This window comes from Copadichromis virginalis, linkage group LG7, assembly GCF_057382275.1.
Source record: "Copadichromis virginalis isolate Kocher_CV1m ecotype Utaka linkage group LG7, C_Virginalis_male_GT1.1, whole genome shotgun sequence".
NCBI lineage: Eukaryota > Metazoa > Chordata > Actinopteri > Cichliformes > Cichlidae > Copadichromis > Copadichromis virginalis.
This window is the reverse complement of record NC_140624.1, coordinates 15,842,504-15,869,915: the sequence shown is the minus strand read 5'-3', so window position 1 is coordinate 15,869,915 and position 27,412 is coordinate 15,842,504. Positions and strand designations below refer to the sequence as shown.

Sequence of the window (27,412 nt, the reverse complement as noted above, 5' to 3'; positions counted from 1 at the left end):
AACTATGTACAAATCTGTGAAGGTACTTCGTGCTCTTTGCTGTAGAGACAGTAAAAAAAATCTATTAAAGAGAAAAAGGGAATTATGTGGAGCTGCAGTTTGCGTTTTCACCATCCAACCACTGGATCGCCCCCTGTGGAGACATTTATGTGCCTCTTTGAAGCACAATCCAGTGTTTGTGGTCCACATATAATCAAGCAGCCTTTAGAGGACACTGTAAGACACCATAAGGGTGCTTGCGTTTATTTCAGTAGTCAAGTCATTTTACACTGTTTTGATTTGAATGCTTCCTGTCGCAAGGACAATCTGCATGGTTGCACAAACATATGAATTCATCCCAAGGCAACTTCAGTCATCTGCACTATATGCCAACCACCCAGCCACCTACACACACACCAAGTCTGTGGAGAGCTGCTGTCTCCTTCGCCACCAATAAGAAAAGAGCAGTCATCAAGGAATGGAATGGCGTTACCCTTCACTTTACAGCAGCATCAAAAACTACTGTACTTCTACTGTATTACAGGCTGAAGTAGCAGCATTTTATTCTGCACTTCATCCTTCACAACGACATCAGCTACCCACATAAAGCTCTGGGTACCTTTTTGGACATTAAACTATAAACCATCCACTCAACCTCATGCACTTAAACCTCCTTTACTGCCTGTCACAGAGTGCTCATTACTTCTAAAATTTCTGACATTTATTGAGACAGTCACTACAGACTGCTATAAGGGCATCATTTGCATACCCAATCTTTACACTGGCCCCTTTGAGCATGTTCGGCAGCAGTGACCACTGACACAGATGCACTGTGCATCCAGACAAAGTAAATGGATGACTCATCTGAGAATGGCTTACCATTGTGTTTTTACACATTTGGTAGAGGAAGTGGAGCATAATATGCACCACAATAAAAAAAATATATGAACAAACACACCAACTATTACAACAAGAGTTTTTCAGCCTCTCATATTGTAAAACAGCATTGACCAAGCATTCAAATTTAAATTTGAAATTCAAATTTAAATAGACTAATAAACAAAAAAAGCAGCAGATTTTCACAAGTATGCAAGGACATGAGCTCACAGCTTACTAAGGCCATGTGGGACATGAAATCCCACTCATCAGTCAGGATAATGATAAAGCTGGACAAGCCTGACAGACACCCAGTCACCGGCGGGGAAGGGGGGAAGAGTTAAATTTACATCCCTCTCAGCTGAACCTGAGAGTGGTGACAGATTCCACACATAGTTTGCTCTCTCCACTAGCTCCTGCCTCCAAATTAATTATTTCCACATCAAACTAAAAAGGAATGTAAAGAACCTGAGCAGCAATCATCTTCTTTAAACAATGTGTAGCTACATACAGCAAAACACACATCTACAAGGTCAAAAAAATGGGGTCCAGAAATGCTTTAAATGTCACTCTGTGTGCATATTTATCATGTAAAGATTTTAAAAAATTTCTTTTAAAATGTTTAAATATTTGGCATAACCTGAGTGAGATACTGAGCTACAGAACCGCCAGTTCCCTTATTTAAATGAACTACAGCTCTATTTCCAGTAACTTGAACTCATATTTACAGCATATTAACTTCTGCAGCAGTTTCTGTTTGAACGTTAGAAACTTGAGCTGTACGTTCACAGTTCACATTAAATACCACAGTTATTGCTTTTACTAAAACTGGTGCTGGAAAACATTGCAAACCATAAAAGAATACAGATCATTTAATTGCTTTTAGTCTGTGCTTGGATTTCTATTAAAGTGCATCCTGGCCTCAGATTACAACTATATCTTTAGCTTTCTACTCTTTAGGTTCCCTTAGTAACAACACATTTCAAATTCAAAATAGTACACGATCCTACCTTGAAGAGGTGATGTTTGGGCATAAAGACTGAATGTGAAACTACACGAAAGGCCAAAGTTCTTTTGGGTTTCTCAGCCTGAAATGAATGCAGTCTGCAGGCAAATCTTATTTAATGTGCTAAGCGTCAAGACTAGCAGTCAACACTGCAATTAACATGTTTCCAGATTAGTGTTTAGACAGTATGATAATTAGCTGTTATTAGAGCCTTGGCTGCCACATTGCTGCTGTCATAAGTGCCCAACACTCCTCTTCTTGTACACATTCATCAGATGAGACAAGACATGTGTTGCTTCTTCACTTTATCTGTTTTCTGCACCCTCTCGCACAACACATGGCAAAAACCCAGCACATGTGGTGTAGTAAATAATGGACAACAGAGTGAGTTGACTGGATGACTTGCCTCAGTATATGTAATAATCGTTTTGTAAGTTAAATGCCAATCTGCATTAAGTGATGTCTAACCCTAACCTTTCCAAAATATTTTCCTTTATAAATTACTGATATGTCCATCACTTTTTAAATTAAGATAGCAAACATTTAATTGAAAGTCATGCAGTTATGGGAGACATTAGCATTTACTGGGATGACTCCAAGATCTAATGTTTAATCAGTTTTCTTTTTTCCCCCAAGTTTTCCCATGAACCCCTGGGCAAATATTTACCTCTTTAGAGTTAGTACCATGGATGCTATTGCCATAGATGCTGATCAGGTGCGTTTTTAGACGATTTCTGCTAAAATCAGATATAGCCGTTTTTAGTAAAAATAACAATTTTTTTTTTTCTGAAGAAAGAATTTGAATACGTATATTCCTATTGGCTATGTCCCATTAACTATAACAACATAATTTAAAAGTTTTGATACTCACTCACGTGGATGGAGGCTTAATGTGAGCTAAGACCATTTGCAGGCCCCACAGCACCAGTTAGTGATGCTAACCAGAGCCCGAGAGTGTCCTGAGCACATAAGAGCAGGAAATCTGGTCCTGAACTCAATCATCCCAGTGGAAGTTATCAGTGCCCCACACAGAGCACACAAGAAGGCAGGAATGTGCTGATAAGCTGAGCCACTGACCTGCCCCCACCTCCTCTTCATCACAGTGATTGAAATGAGGACAGCAGAGCCAAAGAGAAACAGCAATGATAAGGGAGGTTTCTACAGTATAAGAAAAAGGAGGTTCACGCCAAAATGAAACTGATGAAAGAGTTTCCAAGCCTATTCGTCCTGATAATTCCACATCCCCTTCACACCGGGATTTATGACAGCCTTGATTTACACAAGCTAGCCTCTGTGTAACTGAAACTACAACCACAACGTAAACATGCCATATGACCAGACAGAGGGCAAATGTATTATGAGAACATAGATTTCAATGACATATTGTTAAAACATGTTTGCTAGGAAGTCTAAATTTGGCCACAGATCAAAGCAATGACCTTTTCATGTCCAACACACCCATTGATCTACTAACACTGTCTCCAAAATGTAGTCCAAGGGTGAGGTAGTACATAAGAAACAAAATACCATCATTTATAGCTTGATCTACAGAATGCTAACTCAAAAGCCTTAAACACATGCAATATTAGATACTTCCAAACTATGCTTTGTTGTGAAAACAGTCGTTCAAATAAATAATGATATTTTTTTTTTAAAAATGGACAAAAACCACGAGTGAATTATAGTAAATTAGCAAAAACCTGCCCCGTGGCAAGTTCCTGCCAGGCCTGTGGTGCTTGTTCAGTTTGTTCATGTATTAAGGCACAAACACGTATGTTAAGTCAACATGTTACTCTTTTTGTCTTCATTATATCACTCTACACAGTCAAATAGTAAATGCCAAACAAATGCATGATAAATATATTAATTTATTTTTGTTCTTTGCAAGCAACATTTTCATTGTGTAAGAATTACAGTAACTATTGGTGTCACTGTTTGATGTACACTTATTTACAGATATGCATGACGACACAGTTAAATGATCCAAAAGTGCCATTGCATTAAAAATTGTTTATCATCATGTATTTGCAAACAACAACTTACGAACAGTTAATGCAGCTGTTCGTTCTGAAATAAGCTACCGCAAATAGTATTTATAATATGTATAGACTTAATTGTTATAAAATAATTCCCAAAAGCTATATAGATGTTGATAATCCTAGATAGAAAGTTTCATCCACATTGCTTAACGTGTCTAGGAGTTAGGAAACAGACACGTACATACACTGTAATCCTTATAGTACGATACACTAACATGTTGGGACAGATGTAAGCACAGATGTTACAGTAGAGCAGGGCGATATGGCCAAAAATATTTATCACGATATATATTTGAAAATTTGCGATAACGATATAACTGACGATATAATTGATGCGAGACAAAATACAACTCCACAACATTACTAGCGCAAAAAGACAACCTTCCATTTATTTTCACTTAAACAAGAAGCTGGTTTTTATGTACATTAAAGCTTTATAAAAATGTAACAGTGCAAATGCAAATTCCTTGCTGAAAGTTTAACCAAAAGGCATTTCCAGTAGAAATGGGCTGACATATCCTGAGCATAACCATGTATAATATCCACTGAAGTTAAAAAGAGGTGCTTTGCAACATTAAACTGCAGTGTGCAGTACGCATTTTTCGGACCATAAGGTGCACGGGATTATAAGGCACATTAAGTGAAACAAAGCAGTCAGATAAATCAAACTTTATTAAACTCATTCTTCTTGCTTCCTCCACTTCTGTACCATTGATTCATTAATGTTGAATTCTCTGGCAGCTGCTCTATTCCCATGTTGCTGCAGTATATTGATGACTAACCTCGTATTGTGGATGGATTATCTCAGTTGTTCTCCTGACTGAAGTTTGGTCCGTTTACAGCATCCTGCCATGCGATTGCATTTGTCTCTAACCATGAAGAACCTTCACGTTAACTTTTATAAGTGGAAAAGTGTTAGTGTTCGTCCTCCAGCTTCACTGTTTATGTTATGCTAACATAGCTGTGTCGCTAGCGATCACGTAGCACATCATTATATACCAGCTAGCCCAACTTCAGTAACCCTACAAACGTCACTGCTGTTTAGTTTCCTGTCTTCATTTATGTTGGAAGTGATAGCAGAGCTGTACGTTTGATTTTTTTTCAGAAATCTCTCAGTCAGAACATGCAATATCATGCTTAGGTAACTAGCGAAACTAGCGAGCTAACTTCCGCTAGCTTCCTGCTAACTTCTAACTCCGTTAAATGTAATAACTTTTGTTTTCATGGATGCCTGGAAGTTAAACTTTATAGTTACACCTGGTAAAGCAGCAATGCTGATCGTTTTATTAAAGATGAAAGAATTTAGACAGTTTTTAACGCTCAGTGATGCTGCAGTGTTCGTTAGACCTGAAACATACGGAGTTTAGGACCCAGATTACTCCCAGATTTAAGAGCATCTTAGTCCGACAAATATGACAATAACAACGGCCGCTTGCATGTTCTGCAAAAAAATGTGCTTTGTTGTGTATCTGACGGACAAACACCAAACCAGTTCCACATCATGGAAGTTGCACCATTTTTACAAACCAATTCTGGTTCATCTGTTTCACTCAACAATCGGCCATGTGCGTATGAAAACAAAGGCACTGCGCATGCGCGTTTTACTCCCATTCTATCGCGATATTTCATTTTCCTATCGTTGCCTAACATTATACCGGTATTACCGTGAACGGTATAATATGGCCCAGCCCTATGTTACAGTTCTTCAAAATAGCACAGGCTAACTCATTAATTCCCCTCTTTGTTATTCTAGTGGCCCCTGAGGCTATCACTAGCACTGAAATGCAAACTATTTACAGTGTAACACATTGGGTAAATCAGCGGGAACACTTCTCACGCACTTGCACTTACACAGAACGTATATCGAGATATGAAACTCATTGTTTGCAATGCCTTATTAGCACAGTCAGCATCACAGCTTATGAGACTATGGTGCATATTTATGTATCATCTTTGCAGTAACTTGATAATTACTAGGGACCTTCCCAGTGATTCATTTCCTGGCTGACTAAAAATGTGGTGGGAAAAAATACCCTTGACTCATCTAAAGTTGGCAAAACAGTCAAAGCTGAGGTGATTTTAAGCTAGGCATAGTCCAAAAATACTGCATTTTTATTGAAGAACCATTTATGAGTATCAATCACATTTGGAGCTGCAACGAGTATTTCGAATAATTCGATTATAAAAAAATTATATATAAAAAAAAAAAGTTCTCGATGCTTTGTCTCTGAAGCGCCATGTCACCATGGAAACGCGAAAGCGAGCATCTCTCCCATGTTTGCAACTGAAAACAGAACAGCAATACAAACGTATTTAGGATTAGCGTGTGAATAAAAAGTCTGACCACATTAAGTCCACACAGCTTCCAGCTTTAAACAGAAACACTGACAACAGCAGCAGTGATGATGACTTTAACATGGAAACAGAGTCTGTTTACACACCGCGAAGAGCAAAGAGGCGGAGCCGTTACTGAGACGTGAAAGAAAGCGGCGTGTTTCTAGCGTCCAAACAGCAGCGCTGTTCCCGTAATCATTATTAAAACCTTTACTGGGATAAACGAGCGGGAGTCCTTCATCAAAGCACGTGATCAACAAACTCAGACGTGAAGAAAAACAGACTTTGTAGCTGCTCCATCCACCGCAGTTTGTTTTACACAGCGAAAAGTCTGCAGTAAGCCTCCAGAAGTTATTAAAATCTGCAGATTAACTGTTAACTTAGTCTGATGGCACCTTTAAATTATACAGCTTACTGAAGGCTGACGGCAGCCATCCTATTGTACATGGAAACGAAAATGGGCGAGTCGAAAACGGGCATGGCAATACTAGACCATATTTATTTCAAGATTTTTTCAGAAACATTTTTCGGATTCAAAGTGAAATAATATAAAATACTGTCTCAATTAAATTGCATTGATATATTCAAAAATGAAAACTTTTTTTTTCCACAAACCAATAAAAATGTATATGGGCCAGTAAAACTGAGCCACTGACGTGCGGGATTTTAGGTTGGACACTGAGACGTTAATATTAATTAACGTCTACACCATCATAACATCTTGTTTTAAGCAGCGCAGAAACATTGCATCAAAGCACAGGGCAAACTTCAGAGTGCTGATACGCTGGCGTCTATTCATTGCACCCACCCCATTCTCCTTTAAAGGCTAACAGACACAAACTCACTGATTCACTTCCACAGACAGAAACCCATGTACAGGAACTCACAAAGCCTTCCAAGAACACAGAGTAAAGATTAATTGAATTTTTGTATTCTTATTATTTTATTATTATATCATTACTGAAATAATCGCTAGCTGCAGCCCTAATCACATTTCTCAGTTTCTTTTAAAAGCCATTAAAATGTGTGGCATATTGCAGTGTGCACAAAATTGCACATGCATTGTCATATTATTTGCTAAATGTGGCTAACATTAGCAGCGGCAGCACCAGCAGATTTGGAGGTTGGCACTGAATCCAGTTACCTACAGTCCAAATTGGATGGGGTAAAAGCCAGTATATTCAGCCACAGCCTAAAAACATATTTTCATTTTAAATATTGGAAAAGTCACACTTAATTTACGATAAGACATCTACCTTCATTTTCAGGTATCTAGTTTGTACAATACATTTCCAGTAAATTAATAAACAATGGCTCTGTTTTCTCCTTGTTAATGTAGCTTTGACTTGTGTCTGCATATACATAAGCCTAAAAATGTAAATTGGTATCAGCACCCAACAATCAGGACTGGGCTCTAATCAAACATTTTCAGCCATTGTTTTCCAGCATCCTTAATTTAAACACATTCTTTATCATCTACACGGAGGCCATCCACTTTGATATCCTTTATAAGAAAGCAATCTGTGTGCATAGTCCTATCTGCAAAACCAAGGTTTATAGGTGCAGCATGTATAAACACATGGCATAAATACAGTAATTCAGTCTCATTAGTATGTCTGTTGTCACCACCAAACAGATAAGCCCCTAATTCCAGCCAGTTTCTATAAATACACAGGATTACAAAGCTGCAGTCAGTCAAATTTAACTTAAGTAGGCAAAATATCAGATGCGCTTGTCCTTCCTTCCAAAACCGCAATGACTCAGATGATGGTTGCTCTCATGACAGCTCAGGGCAACATACAAACCAACATGTATGTCTGCCCTTGGGTTGATATTTTCTTCTTCACAGTAACATGTTTGCCAGAGTTGCTGCCTGTACAGCTCTGTGTTCTGATCTGTTTTTCAGCAGGGAAAGAAAGACGCAAACTGGATTGTGCAATGAAACATCTGAAGGGTAACCACAAACAACATCTGTAGTACGACTCTCCCACTTCATTTGACAAATCTATTTTCCTTCCCAGCTGCAGATTCATCTAGTGTTACTATCACAATGCCAGTCGCCAGCATTTACACATTTTAGTTGCACGCACAAGGGAGTTCAAGATGAAGATGTGCGTCAATGAATCACAAAACTTCCAGTAAAATATGCAGTAATTATATATGTGATAGGGTAAAAAAATCACTGTAATTGTTAAATAGCATTCAGTGCTAAAGTCATAGACTGTATTAACAAAAACAACACAAGTGAAATGCATGACAGGACCACTGCTATATTTTTCCAAAAAACATAACAGAACTTCATACACATTTAATACCTGGCATCTTGGCCGGAAGTGACGCTTAGACATCTCACAATCTTCTTTTGTATTCAAAACAAGATTGTGAGATATAAGGAACCACCAGAAAGAGGTGGTTGATTGTTTTCCTCTGCAGCTAAACTGACTTAGGAATCCCTTAAGAAGCTTTTGGAAGGATAAGGTAAAGAAATTAGAGTCAATACAGGATATTTCGATTACTAAAATCCCGGATAACATCAAGTCAGAATCTGAAGCTCACATCTTCATTGTTATCTCTTATTTCTACACGTCCTAACATGCTAGTGTCTTCTGTACATAAATTAAATAGGTTACAGCACATGTGAAAACGAGATAAGTGATAATAACATGCAAAAAAAAAACTTACATCAATCAATACTAAACAGGTGAACACTGGTGCCTTCAGTTCATGTTAGCAGCTGTCCATTGGTTAGTATGGAAACTAACAATGAAAGTTAGCCTGCATGCGCCATACCAAACAGTCGTTTATCCCCATCAAAGACCCCACACACACAAGCACACACATAGCTGGTATTATTATGACATGTTTAAAATGTAACGACAGCGGGGCAGGCGAGCAGGTAGTCCAGTGCCACTAACCTAATCCCAGCTAGGGACCTAACTACTTTCCCAAAAATCCCACTTCGTTTTTTTTTTTTTTTTTTTACTAACGGAACATCAGTACAAGGTGAGACAGCGCACCACCTCCCCCTTTAATTTACAAAGAGGAAGAAAAAAAACCATGTCATATTTCTAGCAGCTGACTTCATATTACCACTCCCTCCTTGCGTCCTGCACCCTGACACTAAATCTTGTGCCCCTTTTATACCCTCTTGGTCAAATCAGCCCCCTAGCTGGCCGACATTTTGTTCCAGCAGCTAGGCTAGCTACTCCCAGCTAATCTTACCTGGACGCACTTAATAACCCGTCCGCTCGATGACAGCTCTAACGCAAGGCATTCTGTAGCTTATTCTGACCGTTTATGCATGTCCCACATAAAATACGTTAATGAACCTCGTTATTGGCCATTTCAAATAGGAGGTACGTTAGCGTGGCAACTTGCTAACCCCTTAGCATAGCGCGCAGATGCAGTTGGTAGTAGTGAGGTAGCTAAGTTACCTCGGCTTGCACCGTTATCGTTCGCCTGTACCCGCAGGGGGACACATCTAGTCAACTCCTACGGCTGCAAAGAAAAACACGCTCCCCAACAACGCACTTGAGGAAAAAAATCAAGATAACCATTCACCTTCGTGAAAGCAATGGTCCTCTCGGCGTGCTTGTTAAAATCTCACATAAAAGGAAAGGGGTCTCTCTGGTGTGGCTCCAGAGCAGCAGCAGCCGCCGCACTGCAATGGCAGGCAGTGGATGAAGCCTGCCCCCCCCCCCTGCGCTCACACTTCGGCTCCCTGCTCCGCCGCGGCGACAGTGACAGGTTCGCCTGGAAGAAACCATTCCGGTTTATCCGCGGGGGGAGAGGAGGAGGAGGAGAGCAGGGATGCAGAGCAGAGAGGCTGCCCACAGCAGGAGCAGCAGCAGTGATATCCAGCAACACGAAGCGCCATTCCAGCGCGTCGTTGAAGATGGAGAAAACACGCCGAAGACGCTTTATCAGATTGCGGTGAACATATCATTATCCAGTTTTAGGACCCGAGTAATTAAGGCGACTGTTATTTTGTCATCGATTAATAAATATCAATGTAATTAGATATTCCTGAAGTGGACCGTCGACGATTGTTAATGTTTTTTCATGTAACTTGTTATAATTACACTTTTTAAATTTATTATTAGCCTATACGTTAGATAAACTAAATCTGGTTTAAATTAATGCATTGGTTGCGAGAAGCCTTTTAAATTTCACATTAGGTGAACATGTTTATTGACTAACAGCGGACACTTATTGCTTGGGTTGTTTTAAATTATCATTATTTTAATCTAAATAATAACACAAGTTTAGGCAGCAGATCAGCGCATGGTCAAATAAATTAGAAAAAGCAGGTAAATTTTCATTTTATTTAGGTTAACAAATTTTCTGTTGTCAATAAAAAGCTTGTGAGTGTGTAGTCAGTCATAAATAACCCCCAGAACGGCAATTCGCTAAAAACTTATTAACTTTGAAGTTAATATTTGTCTTGACCACCAAACTGCCCTTTTCCCCCCTTTTTCCAGGTAATATGCTTTGCACTAAACCAAATTGTCTGCCCTCTTTTCCTCATATTGTGCAAAAAGGTAAAGTACAGAGAGGTATTTTTGTGTGAGGATGACAGGGCTATTGGCAGTGTTTGCATTCATACTTTTAAAAGTGTAGTTTTAAAATAGTATTTTTTGCTTTTTTGCCAACATAATGAAAGTATTTTTAAAACACAGCTCATTCAAATGCTGCAGTACTCGCTAGTGTCAAAACTAAGACACTCCAAGATTTTTTTTTTAAAGCAAACAACATTTGTAAACATTTAACACAAAGCTAGAACACATATTCATTAGTTACAGACACAGAACCTCAAGCTCTATATAATCTCACTAAAAAAAATAGCAGAACTTAACAGTAATTCAAAAGATTGACTTTAACAAATCTGTAGGGTTCACTAAGTGTCCTTTAAAGGCATCAGTGCTGGACAAGGACAGGACGCTTTATCCCACATGCCTTTCTCCACATGTGTGAATAGATGCCTTCCTTATGTTGCTCTGAATGCAAACTGTGTCACCAAGAAATGTATTTAGCTATTACTTTTAACAACCTCAAACGTAAACTTTTTTATAGGAAAAGCTGAGGTAGGTTACTTAAGTTGTAACTACATGGTGCAGAAAGCCATTTAAAATGCAGAGGATAGAATTAAAATCCAGCCTACAGTCACGATGCTCAATACTCCTTCCCATGGGGGCATACAGATTTAATCAATATACAGCTGAATGTAAATTGTGCACTGCACCAAACTCCACTCTTAAGACTCTATCGCATGCACTTTAGTTTGTTAGCGTTTCCACAAGTAACTAATTCCCTGCAGCGCCGTCCGTTGTGTATTTTATCACTTTGAGAATGTGTGACCGTTCTTGTCACCTCTACCTCTGGCACTAATGAACGCAGGAGAAGACAGGGCCTGAATATAATGCTGGAGGAGAACAGAGGTCCTGCAATGTAGCTGACGTAAGGAGATCGCTGCAGATTTCATTGGAGGATCAGAAGGAGAAGGGGGAGGTGAGGGGCATCTTGAATGGAAGAATGTGTGTTGGCCAAGGTCATAAGAATTAGATAAACAAAGGCAGGCACAGATGTCGTGTGGAAAAGCAAAGTGTAATGAGCAGCAGTTGTAACTTACAACTTTTCTGTGCTTATATTGTGATAACAGCAAAAACTTTTGCAGTAATTGAGAGTGTGATGTGTATCTGGAGGATGAGACTCATCATTGTAAGTTCTTGTCACACATTACAATGTTCAAAGTTTGTAAGCAGAAAAAATCAAACCATACTTGTAATGCATGTCCTGTTTTGCCATCTGCGTCTGTGAATTGAAGTAGCTTTGATGTGAGCTCATGCCTCTTAATGTATTTCTGCAGAAGCCCTTGACGTACCCTCTGTTATTGCTACAAGAGTGTTTGCATCACTGACTTCAACAGCACAGAGGGAGTTTCACACGCCGTGCAACAGAATAATACAGCGTCTTCTCCCCCCCCCCCCCCCATCAGTGCATCTAAAAACACAGACAGGATCCAAAGCAAGTATGACCAGAGTAGGAACGAATCACACGAGTGGAAAAGCAAATTAGAAATTCACAGCAGGCTGGCTTTTAGAGTGCACTGCCCCTGACGGCACGTGAGTCACCTCTCGGTTGTACAGGTCAGGAAAACAGCCGACTAAGCAAAGGCTGGCGTGGCCATCTATGTGCTTTAATGACCACAGCTATCAAATGACATGACAGAAGTTAAACATAGCACTGCAGCAGAGGAAAATAAATGCATTTGTCCAATAGCTACGTGGAATAATATATGATATTCCATGACTCCATGTTGCCAAAGCTGCAAGATGATACGCAAAACTTGGTTTCTTATCTTGTTACCCAGTGGCTGGTTTTACAAATTGGAATACATCAGTGTAATCCCATAACGGAGTGAGCTGGCTACTGTACAGTGGCTTGTGTTTCTGCGATTTCTGTGTTGTCCTCTGTCAGCATCACTGACCTCTAGCATGAGAAAGCATCCCACTGACGTGACAGCCAAGCCATTAATTCAGGACAGAAAGGTTTTCAGAGGGCCGTGACGTTATGAAGCGCGGCACATAGACGCCATCATTCGTGATCTCACGAGTAGGAGGCATCTTGTAAAGTCAACAGGTAAGAAAAGCACCCATCAAACAGCGTTTTATAGATGAATGAAGTGTGACCTCTGTAAAGCATGTAGAGCGGTAAAATCCAGCTGAAGGCTCTAGGAGACACGATGTTGCTGCTGGTACCTGGATTAGAAGCTCATTTTACAGTTTGTGATTGCATCATCAGTTATAATATATATATTTAACCTGGAGTGTAATATTCAGTTCCTGCATCCAAATATAGATAGCATTTATGATGATAATCATGCAGCTGTTTGCTGTTTAACCTTTTGAGTACTGCGCTTTTATGTAAGGCACAGCTAATGATTCACTTTTGTCTTTGTGGTTTGCTTCCTTTGAATGCAATTAATAATTTATTTATTTTTATTATCACATGAATTGCCAAATGGCTGCTTTGAAATGTGCTTTTGCTGCAAAGGAGCAGCTAAATTGTCACCGTATATCTGTGGAGAATTTGACTTTTGCACCATCCGTATTATTGCACCGGATCAAAAATGCTATCCCAGAAAATACTCTATTACATAAGTGTCTTTTTTAAATTTCCACTTTAAACACAGGTAGCCTGTTTAATAAACTGGTGCAAGCATTCTGATCTAGAGTTAGTGGAAAATAAGGAATGACACAAACACCATCTGACTGGATGTTCAGGATGTGATTGAGAAAGGACAAATCTGGATTTACTGATTCATGCTTTTTAAAAGCTAAAATCATGTTCAGGAGGGAGGAAACACATATTTTCCAAGATTCCCCAAATGAACCTATAATCTGTGTCTCATTTTCCCACCAACGGCTGAGAGCTCAGACATATCAGGTGACATGAAACGGCCTCACATCCCCGGCCTGCGGATCATGTGACAACAGTCTACCACAGCATCCAAATCCTCTGGATCAAACGACATCATGTACACCGGCAAAGAAGCAATCACCTAAGTATGTTTATCCCAGGAGGGAGCATGAATGCTAATAAAGATGAACAATTCCAATCAGTTAATGTGGATGCGCGTTATGATAGAGAGGTTTTTCACTAGTAAGGTGGGGGGGCTAAATTGTTTTGCCTTTGAGCAAATGCAAAAGTTAACCATGAAGCTGAATTCCTCGAGGGGGAATTAAAGATTTTAGATGACCAGTTTTGGTTCCGCAGAGTGCTGAATGGCACCAATGTGTTGATTTTCAGCGTGCATTAAGAGGAACTGCTGAAATCCTGTGATCTAAGGCCTAACCACCTACACACCGTGTGACCCAGGATGTGAAATATCACTTAAGGCTTAAATTTATGAGGTGGCTGCTTCTTATTCCCCATCATCAAGAACTTTAAATTATTTTGGATTCATAAGCGGCTGTCTATCCTTGGCTTGCTCCAAAGAGAAAAACCTTGCTCGGGATGATAGTAAAGCAATTAGAGGCCTAGGTGGACTGTAATCAGATGGTCCCTTTGGACCAGACCGAAGGGGTATTTTGGAGGGCAGTTGATAGGGGTAACAGAGACAGGAAGAAAAAGGGAGAAAAATCACCCAGGTGTAATTTACCGCACTGCGGAAATAAACCAGACCATGCTATAAATCTCCACTTCTCATTTCTACTAGAAAATAATTTTTACTAAAGTGCAGGTTAAGTCACTGGCAGATCCCATGAGAAAAAGATAAATCAGGGCATAGAGTGCATGGTTGAAGGTGTCCCCCCTAATGCAATAAATTAAAAAAAGCATGGAGTTAAACAATTCTGTATCATCGGCTTCAGCAATCAACTCTACCACTTCCTGTGGCTGCACAGTTCATTTATTGTCGCGATCATTTGTATCGTAACATTAGTGCCTATGTAAAAGCTAAACCCAACATCCAACCCCCCTTTTTTTCTCTATTGTGTCAGCTGTGCAAAAAAAAAAAAAAAAAAAAAAGAGAGAGCATGTGTCACTCTGTTCCTGTGCATTTAAGTAGTAAAACTCTGCCCTCTGCAGGCTTTCAGCAGAACACTTTATCTGTCTTGAACCTGGCTATGTCAAGCCTCGCAAGAAGAAATCTATATGAAGAATTATTCATGATGGAGTGAACACAAGCAGGAGGAGAGTGGATCTGCGTGATTGCAGGCCCATGTTGGCGGGTGATGCACGCGCGATCTAATGGAGGGAGACGCATGAAGGAGCTGCGGCTGTTCGGGTTTGCCGTGATGGGATGCTCCTGAGCCTAAACAGCATATGGTGCCTCCCTGGGCATCAACACACATCCTACATGTACAGAAACATGGCAGGCTGCAAGAAGCACACAGACGCACCGCTTACACAGCGAGTGCGCACACATCTAACTACACAAAAAATACAAACACACACTGCTGTCATGTAGAAATATAAATCAGTAAAGTAAAACCTTACATTTAACATGATGTGACATGTTAAACCTTACAGTACTTGAAGCTAGGGGTGCACTGATATATTGGCGTTGTTATTGGCTGATGTTGTCCTTGTTGCCTGACATCAACATATCGACTTCCTTCAAAGACAGAATTAAATGTCAATAATGTCCATCTGGACTGGATCGTCATTCACCTGAATTTGTATGATCTGATACTATCAACGAGTATGTCGCTTGATGTAAACACCTAATGAGTAAAGGGAAAAGCTCACAATATAGCATTATCACAATGGAAGGTTATTATTTAGACAATAAAACAGCAGCTATTTGTGATAATCACTTACTGATGTCCATTTCATTTTAGAAAATAATCACACCGTTGCTGGAACTAGTTTCTTAAAAGTTTAAAACCTCTGTTTCTCTCAGGAGAGAGACTCGGTGTATTTGGACTAAATAAAACCATCAGATGTTGAAAAAACTGTCATCCTTTTCAATAATTATTTACTTATCATAATAAATCATTCTGAACCCTTTTCAATAAGCAATGCAATGACTCATCTGTGGATATGATTAGTATCACATTTTCCTCTGAGGTGTTTGCTGGGAAATGCAACATATATTTTTGCTGCCTGTAAAATGTATTTGCTTCCAGAAAACCAGCATGCGCTCATGTCATGATAATCAATCAGCGGACATTGTAATCTACGGCGCATCCACAACCCTCGTGATTGATTAAGTTGTCTCGGCGCAGCCTCCTCACTCTTCCATTCTTCATGCCTGACTTGCCCACCATGGCCACCATTTTGATTCATACCAACATTACATCATCCTGCTGGGCGTCCTTCACTTGACCATACCCTCAGGTCCTCAACATGAACTTTGAGTCCTCCTTGAAAATCAGCCAACATCGTAATGAGGGTCTTTTATTGTGGCGGTAATAGATTGGGGCTGTATTTTTACAACAGGAAATGTGCATGTGTGTGAGATGTTGGTGTAGTGCAACATTTTCAGTAAACCTCAGCTGCACACAGGACCCGCTGCCCAGGTCTCGCACCCCCTATCATAAATCAAGTGGAAAAGTCAATAGAGTTGTTGGAATTTATGTGAGTTTGAGTCTTCTCTTTTGAGATGATTTGTTGTAGATGAGGGACTAGAGTATAACAATTCAGAGGCACAATTTATTTTCCTCAAATTGTCCACTGACAAGCAAGGACTCTGGACAAGAGGAAATCGCAAATGCTGACAGAAACAGAAGCGTTACATAAACATGCAATAACTAGTTAATTAGGGGTCAAAATGCACAATTTTTTGTGAATTAGCAAATGCTACAAAGCACCGTGCAGTGTCATCATAGAGCCTTAACTGACCCCACCAGATGTCCTAACCGAGGACACATAGATAGTCCTTGTTCTCGGGTCACACCCCCAAGACACGTCCTCAACATCTGCCATTCCCACCGCACAGCATTTGGGATCACACACATCAGCAGCATCACACATGGTCCGCTCAAGCTCAGTGTCACATATAAGCCCCCTGAATCACCTCCAACCACCCCTCAAGTGCTTATCACCAACAGGACATAAAAATCATCCATTTGACTGTTCTTACATAACAGACCTGCCTCATGTAGAGGAAATCAGTTGCTCCAATCCCAGTTCTTCCCCCATGACCCCCCTTACTCATCCCTGCTCCTCCTTCCATTGTGTTAGTCGTGATAAATCTCCTGCACCCACCCCCTATGCACTGTTCATCCCTCCTTTCCACAGCTCTTGTTGTGCGTCCCGCTCAGGTGCGGCCCTCCGCTCCCGCTCTTCCATTCCTTCATCGCATGGGAACAATCTCCTGGTAACAGGCCCTGAATATGCAGATTGGTTAATTCAGCTGCAGTTGCTCTCTCTGTAAATGCATCTGCAGCACTTTCCTAAGACTGAGCAGTGAATAAATGCTTACGCTGGGGCTTTTTAGGTGGTAGTTGGGGGGGGGGGGGGGAGTGCCTGTGTCCATGGCAGATTGCAGCCAAGGATGGGATTTTGAGAGTGGAATAAGGCAAGCAGAACTAATAAGAGATTAGGCTTTGACCGGTGCAAACCTCGGGCACAGGTAGTGACTGATCCTGATCAGTTAAGGAGTAATTAATTTAATTGTGCTCTTTATCATGGCTTAGCTGCATCTCCTCCCTGCTGATGCAGTTATAGCTTCTCTCTGCAGCTCACCTGGTTATAGCCTTTGCAGCAAACATTCCTTTAACATTTTCCAAAACAGCTGAGAGAGCAGGAAAAACACTGCATTAAAAACACATCTTCTCCCAAAATCAACGCACACACGAAAACAGCAAGCCCAGTTGCACCAAGGCTACACGGCCTTTTTCTGCTCGTCTGTAAAAGACGTTTGATGTAACATAGCGCACGCAAAGAGCCACACATTCAGGAACAAAATACATCAAGCAATGTATTTTTTTAGAGCACCGGAGTCAAAGATATTAGAAGTGTAAATGATAACGAAAATGGGATTTTGTGCTCCACTGTGTGCAACACTGCTTTGCAAAGTTAGTGTCACTCGTGAACATGGAAAAATAACTCCTGCCATACACAAAGGCACTGGGTGCATAAAAAGACTGTAGTTAACCCCCCTTCTCCATCTCTGTTGTGCTTTCTGCAGCCTTGGCACTAAAATCTGATTCAAGCTTTCTGTGAACAAGTGCACTGCTTGCCAATACAAATGACAGCGGGAGTGGGCCACGCGCCAAAGTCCTCCCCTGACTATCAAGAGAGAAAAGCAATCAAAAGAAGCAATCAATATAAACAAAGTCTTAACTACTATTGATTATTTAGCTCCACACTGATGGGCAATGATAGTTATGGACCTGAATTCATACACTCAGTTGATTAATATCTTTACCCATGTGTTGAATCAGCCAAACAGGCAAAAGTTTTTACATTATTTTTTAATTTTTGGGGGGTGGGATTGTATAAAATGAATGCACATCATCCAGAGGCTCAGTGGCAGTGTTGTGTCTGGTGTGACATGCCAGCGGGATGTAATGGAAACTGTTCCTCAGCTCAGCATCCTGCGGTGTCATCACTCACTGTAAGGCGGACCGTTACTTCCATCAGCTGCATTTGAGTTTGGGCAAGTCAGCAAGTTTTCCTCTATTGCACACGCAGCCCATGCTAAAGAAATATACCCTGGAAAGGCCCAGGATCCCTTAGCTGAGCTCTCAGTCTCTGGTGAGGTAGTGGCCACTCAGGCTGTTTCAAGTATCCTCTCTGAGCAGTAGGTCATAAAGACAAATGACAGCACGGTGTATGACTTACAGAGCGTGATAGGAAACGAGAATGCAGAAACGCCACACTGCTTTTTTTATTCCAATGAAAGCTTAGGTTGGTTATGCATGGCTCAAAATCAAGGCCACCACTAATCTGTCAATTACAGCCTAAAAGCCTCCACCATATCACCGCCAGGTTTGCTGGATGGGAACTGAATGTTGATTTTGTAATTACTTTTCAAATGTAGGTCTTTTGTTTAGTCAATCATGACAATTCTTTCCTTTTTTTTGTCAGTGCAGACAATGACTGATATGCGCCGCTAAACTCACTGTGCAGGAGGGTTTTCGCTGCTTTTAGCCACGTTAATTAAATGGCTTTAGGGATAAAAAAAAAAATATCAGCCTGTCACTCAATTGATCCGCCACTTACACTGAAGCATTTCAAGTATTGGATGGATTGCGCTTATGCTGAATCCTACAATAGTGACTTCAGGCCAACAGTTTCTCCTTTTATTGAAATAAAAGTATCTTTGCTACTACTTTATGGATTTATACAAAGGCAAATTTAATGCAGATATCCCATGATCACCAGGGGATAAATAAGGATAAATCCTTTTTTTTTTTCTCATAATGCTCCGACTTTTACTCTCATGCCACCATGAGGTCGTGATTTATGGTTTTGGGCAAAATACTTCAGCAATTACAGGATTGATTGCTGTGAAATTCAGTTCAGATGGATTGCAGCAACACCGGGGATCCTCTTTCATATAACGCCATCCTCAAGTCAAACAGCTTCCAGTATGTGGTTTATCACAAATACCTGCAAAACTGATAACAAATCCATGAACCCGAACTGTGCTATATGCTGCTATTTGCTTACTGAAGCTAAAAATAAGCTCTCAAAATACACTTAATAGTATTTAAAAGCATTTTATGTGATTATAACTTGTTTAAAATAAATTACAGCACTTCAAAAGAAACTACATATATACCCCAGAGGCAATAAAAACTCATGTTCTCAAGGGCTGGTATTATTTTTTTCTACCAATCCTTGTATTAATAATTAAACCTGCTGAGAGGTTTTCCTTTAATGAGATGGAACAATTGTGCAGAATTCCTAGTCAGGTCATCGCCGAGCTGTCAACGCGATACTGCTCCCCTGAGGCGGAGGCCCTCCAGCAGTCTACTGCTGTGTCTGTGAATGCGTGCGTTACAACTGTGTTTGCTTTGATTTGCGCACATTAGAGCCGCTCTCCTCCTTGTTATGCCTCATGTATCAGAAAGCGCTTTGCAAAGAGCACGTCATGATAACTTAAAGCGACTTTACGGATTTGAAAGGAAAAATGTGACAGGTTTTACTTTGAGCATTTAGGAACAGTTTGGTGGATTCAACAATTGAGACACCTGCGCTCTGAATATAAAAAGAGTGTTTTGTGTATGTGTGTCTCTGTGTGTGGCTTGATCCTAAAACATAATCTAACCGTTTTTATATATTTTGGATCATATAAACCTCAAATATTCATCAGCATCCTGAACTTTATTTTAAACTTTAGAGCAGATTTTAAATGTCACTGTGAGAAAATGTGTCTTTTATGCAGGTCGGTCGGCTTAGTTAAGCATAAAGACTGGAAATGGAACGACATGGAGCCTGACTGTGTCCGGCAAACATCAACATGTTTTATCTCGTTATATAACCACTAATACACCTCAAGTATGAAATTACCCCACAGAATCGCAGCATTTTTACACGTCAGTTATGCTGAGGATTAAATAAATGTCAGGCATTTGTTTCACCTCTCTTTGCAGTCTAACTAGCTTGCAGTGATATTTTCATATTTATGAGTACGCTTTAATAAGCTATAAAAAATAGCGTTTTTCCTCAACAGTGTTATACCATTTATTTAATATCTTGATAATACTGACAGCTACTACTATACAATCTAATATGATGCAGTACTTTTTCTTTTGAAGCCAAACTTGAATCTCAAGCTGCCTCCACTCCATCTGTACATGGATGATGACACGAATACTGAGAAACTGTTCAGCTTTTCAATTTCAGCAGTCTTTCAAGATAACTGTAGAAACCCTGGAATAATGGTATGATGACAAATACACTGCTTACTCATCCCATCACGGAACAATTTCAAGAATATTATAGTCATCTGTCAGTGCACAGTGTAGTTTCCGCTAATCTAACTCTCATCAGCACCCAAGAATATAAGAAATATTCAACTTTAATTAAAGGGTTGCATTGTAAAGCTCCTGTAATCCGGTTATAAATCAGCTATTTGATATTCATGGAATACAAATCTCAGCTGAAGGATTTCTCTTTTTCTATTATTACCTTTCTTCTTGCTGCTTTGAAATGATCTAATGTAACTATTTATTTATGTTATTGTCAAGCTTTGTATGTGGGAATGTTGGAGAACCGCAGAACTGATGTGAATTTTACAGGTCGTGTGTCTTTACCAGGGACAAACAGGTCCTGATTGGCCTGCCTTACAGGGGCAAATGTTTAGAGATTTAAATAACTTCTTTCTTTAGTTGGCACGTTATTGGAATTGCAATTTTTCTGTGTTTCTGTTTTTTCTGGCTTCTTGGAAATGTGTATTTATGATAAAAAAAATCATCACTTTGGCATCCAGTGCATTTACTTACATTAGAATCAAGGAGGTCAATGCTGTCCAAGCTCTTGCTCCTATGAATGCGGCCCTTGATGCGGCGGAGTGATGGCTTGCCCTGACTGGTGCTCACGGAGGAGGCTGCTGTGCCGGAGCCCGCGGTAGGACTGGGGTGTATCCTGAGGTGAGCAGAGAGGGAGCAGGAGGAGTAGGGAGGAAAACAACAACACCACATCAGGGCAAATAAGCTCATGCATATTTTTAATACAGCAGGAGAAAGTGCCACGAGTGAGACTAAAGAAGACGAGGAAGCAGGCTTTAGTGATGTTTCTGCCTTTCAAAATGCCACAGCCCCCCTACAGGATAAAATGGCATTTAAAGAAATATATAATTGGATTTAATTTTACAGAGGCACTGTAGGGAAGCACCGCAGCTTCGAACACAGAAGGCCAGTGCTGCTCCGCAGGCCATGGCAGCCAAACTACAGCTGGGTTGTGGTGAGATGTGGGGAGGAGACACACTGGGCTGACCTGTCACCAATACTCTCATGAAATGTTGTACCCATCGCAAATGACATACTTAAGCAGCGTCGCTGGAGCCCTGCTGACCACATTAAAACCCTCTGCCTCTCCTTCCTTTTGTTTCTTAATTGCTGTGTAAATCACTATAATCACCAAAAAATTAATCAGCCCCAATGGGGGGTGAATAAAGCAGTCACATCTACCTCCTTTAAGCCTTACTGTATGTTACTTTAGCTGAACTTTCTAATAGGGCACAATAGTTGTGCTTATACATTATACATACAAGCCTTAAAAAAATAAAGATTATTGATTAGTGGTTTGTAACAAATTACTAATGTTTAAATATCCAGTGAGCGGAAGTTCTCAGGGTGAAAATGTCTTGTTGTCAAAGGGTTCAGAGGGGAGCTTTAAACTCACAGGAAGCCACTATTAACTCAAATAACCACTTGTTACAACCAAGGTATGCAGAAGAGCATCTCTGAATTCCCAACATGTCAAACCTTGAAGCAGATAGGTTAAAGCAGCAGAATACCACACCAGATGCCACTTCTGTCAGGCCAAGAACAGGAAAAGCGGACAATGGAAGGCTGGAAAAACTGTTGCCTGGTCAGATGAGTCTTGATTTTCTCTGTGACATTCAGATGGCAGGGGAAGATTTTGACATAAATAACATGAAAGCATGGATTCATCCCACCTTGTATCAGTGGTTCAGGCTGCTGGCGGTGGTGTAATGGTGTGGGGGATATTTTCTTGGCACATTTTGGTTCCCTCATTACCAAATGAGCTTTGTTTAAACACTACAGCCTGGAAATACCTGGTTACTCGTGACAGTGAGTTCACTGAAATCAAATGGCCTCCATAGTCACCAGATCGAAGTGTAATAGAGGTTGCTTTGCGATGTCAGTTTGCCAAATCATGCAGCAACTGGAGTTTTAACCGTCAGTAACCTAGCTGTATTTATTACATTTTCCTATTGTTAACTGTAAAGTTAATCCTCTACAAATCTCATCTATAAATGATTAGTAAATAGGTTATTAAGCGTTCATAAACCAGTTCAAACGTTAATTTGTGACTTCATATATATTTTTTAGCAAGAGTTCAAAAATATGACTGATGTTTCTTAACGACAAAAAAATGTTTTAAATGTGTTTTAAATTTCTCAAATTTGTATATTTATGCCTTTCAGTAATGTATTTCTATATCAACGCAGTTTCAAAGGTGCTGTGATCATTATTGTCACATGCGTTGTTTCGCTCTTCTGTTTAAAATACAATGAAAATGTTAAAAAAGTCAAAACGATATACTAGGGCAATCCATACATGACTGGTTTACTCTTTAGAACTTTTTAAAAATCAGCAGTGGATGTTGCTACATAATTTTGTCCGTACTGAATTAATTCAGTGTAGAAAAAGTTTCTCATGAATATAAAAAGCTCATGAAGCATAGTGTAGCTCAAATTGGCGCTATTGTTACTGCCTCTTCTCTTCTCTGAGTCACTCCTAATGAGGATTTAGATAACACAATATTCAATGAGGTAAAATCCCCTCTATACAGTGCAGCTCAGAGAAAACAGATATCCATTAGCGAGCTCAACAGCAAGCCTGAGGAGCTCCCGAGGTTTGGAGGCTCAGCAGAGACGTTACGGGAGAGAGGCGCGGACAAAAATGGGAGGGAAGAGAACATCACCAACCACTTTCTACCTGCATTCATTCAATTATTGCCTGAAGCATACTAAGGGGCTTACTGGAAACGCTACTGTGAACCATTCAACAGTACGAGTACGTGCGGTCAATTACTGCCGACCTCAGGTTGTTCTCATAAACAATACAGCAAACATGACTAATGAGAAAAGCTGCTTGGATTGTATCACAGCCCTGGTGCAGCCTTGCGCATTCAGAGCCTCATTTCTTGGATGTTGATTCTGAAATGGATTTCAGCCAAAACACTTCAAGCCACAAAGGCAAGGAGTAAAATAGTGCCAGCAACTGTGCCGACTCAGATATAATGTGCAGTGAATTATTTCTTATTCTCTAACAAATATGCAGGTGTAATGTTTCACTTGTGAGCTGAGACAATGTATAACACTGTGAGATTTAATAATAGCCTCTCCCTTTCACTTGTGACATTTATGGGCACAGTTTAAACTACATGGATGGATGGATGGCGTTTGGCAGCCCAGAAATATTGCCAAAGTGATTGAAGGTCAAAAGAACTCTTTATAATTTAAAGACACATAGTCACAGATTTGAAACTTTACAGGAATAGTTTGACATGTGGGAAATATTGTCCGATCTTTTCATCTTTTCTCCTTAAGAGAAAGGCTACTACCTAATGTGAACCTCACTATTAAAGACATAAACCATTCACTTGTGGAGAAATCGGACAGGTTAGCTGGTAGCCAGTGTTACTTAAAACCCCATACTTAAATAATTTAACCAGTTGTGTGCCATTATAATGTTATTTTCCCATCATCTATCCACTTTATCCAATTCAGGGTTGTGCAGGGAAGCTGGTACTTATCCCAGCTGCCATAGGCCAAGAGGCAGCGTATACCCTGCCCAGAGACCAATTAGCCTAACTTCAATGTAAGTCTTTGGACTATGAGAGGAACCCAATAATCCAAAGAAAAATACAAGTCCACAGAGGCACAGCCAGATGATGGACTCAAACACAGGACCTTCTTGCTGTAAGGCCCTATGGCCCAATGTTATTTTGCTTCCTTGAAAAATATGAAGATTAATTCAGTCAGTTCATATCTGTTCATGTATTTCTTTCCCTTTTTTCCCTATCATATGCTGTTATGTTGTGGATGTGAATGTACTACAGATGGTAAGTATTTTTTTCTAGTTTTGGATTTTCATGATGTCAAGGAGCACAGAAAGCCTTAATAAGACACTCAGAAGCCCCTCCCACCTACTGTTCAAACGTTGCATTTATGAGGTACTGTTAGTCAGAAGAAAGTTGGGTTAAAGTAGAAAGAGAGTGCAAAATATATTGTATTAGACTGCGGATGAACTGAGGGGAATCCATCAAGACCCAGTACAAGACAAATAATCTACTTTATCTACTCTACTGTAGTTAGAGTTTACAAATAAAAATATCATAGTTGGCCCTCTTTAATATGAAACAGCTAGGAGAAGTGTAGCTTGGCCTTGCTTACTGCAAGCAGAGAGAAAAGTATTAAGCATCCTAAACCTAGCATCACTAATTAAGATGCTATATCTTGTCTGTTTCATATGTACCAGAAAAGAAAAGAAAGCTGTTCTTGACGTTATTATAACTTGCTGTAAATTCCTGGAGTGATGTATTAAAAAATACATGTATATACTATCATTCCCACTGCTGTTTCTATACATACAAAAATATGAGATGTCTTCTAGTATATTTTACAATATATAGCAACCACTTATACACAGTACAAATTGCTGCTGTATTTAATTGGATCTATATTTTTATCAGGGTTTTTTGTACACTGTATTTTCTTATTTATTTTTTTATTTTTATTTTTCTAATATATCTCTAATTCACTTTTTCTTTTTGACCCTTGTGCTGCTGTAACAAGTGAATTTCCCCAGTGTGGGATTAAATAAAGTCTTTATCTATGTAACAGAGGGGGGTCAAAACAATAACATTTTAAATCATTCAAGAGATTGTAGGCCTAAATCACAGCACCACAGTTTTGACATCACGCATCCAACAGCAGCTGTTTAATATTCATATTTATTTTGTGATTGAAAATGACAATTTTCCTGACATCTGTTGTGGCTAACATTTCAAAACTGGTCCCATCAAGCGAGTACACCCTGTCGGAAATCCTTTATCAGCGTGCATTAGCAGAATGCTAGGGTTTCTGTGGGCCACACCATCCTTCTGTTGAACACAATAGTATTGGTATTAATAATTATTTCACGCCTGCAGCTCAAGTCACTCCGATGGATAGAGATCAGTGTTTTTTACAGTATATTGCAACACATTTTCCCGCTGTAGGCTTAATAGGTAGTTAAAATAGTCTTGATAAATTGGCTATAGTTTTAGCCAGAGTTAAAGAAAAATCACTGTATAATAAACAGAAAGCAATTTTAATTGGGTTTTTTGGTAATTTGGTACTATTTTCTCAAGTGTTGTATGCTTCCTTTCTTAAAGGGAACATGCTCAGACTTCTATCAGGTAAGGTAAAACAGACTCATTACTTTTATTGTAGTTATACAGAATTAAGTGGACCGATCATTTTTATGTAAGCAGAAACCCCCCAAAGACCCATTGCAAGCCAGGAAAAACCCAGCTAAGGTAATCTTTGCAGCAGCTGCTGCAGGCTGCATATTAAGAGAAGAGACATGAAAGTGCTATCAATGTTCTCAGCTAATGGGCAGCAAGAAAGCAAAGGGGCAAATGTTCCGAGAGACTACATATGTTACTGAAAGGACATTTTGTCAGCTTTTATTACTTTCATGTATTTTCTGCTGATGTCAAATAGCTGCATAGATGCTGCGAATGCAGGATTTTTTTTAACCATTAAGAGCCTAAAAGGTATTCATAATCATTTCTTTGCTGCTTTGTTTAACAAACAGTTCAAGCGCTTGATGCATGGCAAGTTAACAAAACAGTGTGGGTCATCTTGGCCCTGGTATAATGGGAGTATTGGAGTCTTGCCCCATTTGTAGTTTCTTACAACAAAGAAAATCCACTTCAGAAGATAATAGAATAAGATCAATGCCAAGACCCCAGATGGCCCGATGACCACAATGGAGTATAATAATGTAGTGCACAGATAAGGTCAAGCAGATGCCTGATGCTATTACGAAGAAAGGACGGAGAACACACACATACGCACGCACGCGCACACACAAATACACACATTAATCAGTTGCAGGACTTTCTGCCGTGCCTGGTTCCCAATCTCTCTTTCTCTCAGTCTGCCTGGAGGAGCCATCAGGTACGATTAGTTCAAGCAATAATGGCTAGTGCTTAATCAGCAGGTCAATAGGCAATGTTTCGTTCCATTCCTCCCATCTTGGCCAGCGCTAATATAACACTTAACAGGGAGCGCAATCCTGGCCATTGTCTGCCACACACACCAATGCACATAAAGAGACACACACTTCAAGAGAAATACTTATAGTTGGCCAATCCAAATAAAGAGTCTGTTAAATTAGGCATCTCTCATCACTTTTATCCCAGTATCTTCCTGCTTTTGGTGTGTTATTTGGAGAAAAGGCACAGGTATAAATAAGATGAAGCATTACATAAACACAGTAGACTTGTTGTATTATCCCTACAGGCTTGCAACAGAGTGTAAAGTTCATTAAGTCAGGTTAATGCTAATCTTTGGCTGTGTGCAAGTACATTTTTTTAAAGACTCCAGGCAAGAGGAACATCTGTTTGCAAAGTCTAATCCTAATTTAGATAGATGCTGCCACTATTCAGTCTTTATTAAAGGCAAGCAAAGCCGTGCCTCCTCTTACACGGAACACACGGTCGCTGGTCGGCGGATGGTGTAAGTGTTCAGGCAGGGCGGTGTGTAATCTCACTGCCACATGCTGTGAGATCAGCAGCAGAACAGAAAGCAGTTCTGACCATTTGACCAGAAATGGGACAGAATTAACGCTGCAATTATGAAAAGAGCTGGAAGCAGGATACTTGAACGATACAGCGAGCTGCTTCTTCATACAAATGCAAATGCCTTCCCCCCCCCCCTCCATTTAAACTGGTGTCACATCCTGTCGTACATCTGCACAAAAATTACATTTGTGAATGGAAGAACTTTTCAAATCCGTAGCAGGGAGACATACAG

At 39.9% G+C, this 27,412-nt stretch overlaps 1 protein-coding gene across 11 annotated transcripts in view; it reads right to left on the bottom strand.

Annotated features, from left to right (window-relative positions):
• The window catches only part of tjp1b (tight junction protein 1b), a 65,180-nt gene that overhangs the window by 33,139 nt on the left and 4,629 nt on the right, over nt 1-27,412 (bottom strand). For 7 of the 11 annotated variants that reach the window (XM_085462101.1, XM_085462103.1, XM_085462104.1 and 4 more), the window contains exon 2: nt 21,138-21,279. In XM_085462101.1, the coding sequence (XP_085318227.1) occupies nt 21,138-21,279 (142 nt within the window). Of the gene's footprint in view, nt 1-8,916; nt 9,164-9,456; nt 9,637-9,668; nt 9,768-9,795; nt 9,990-21,137; nt 21,280-27,412 lie in introns of those variants that run through there. The other 4 variants (XM_085462108.1, XM_085462111.1, XM_085462109.1 and 1 more) reach the window with 4 other exon arrangements.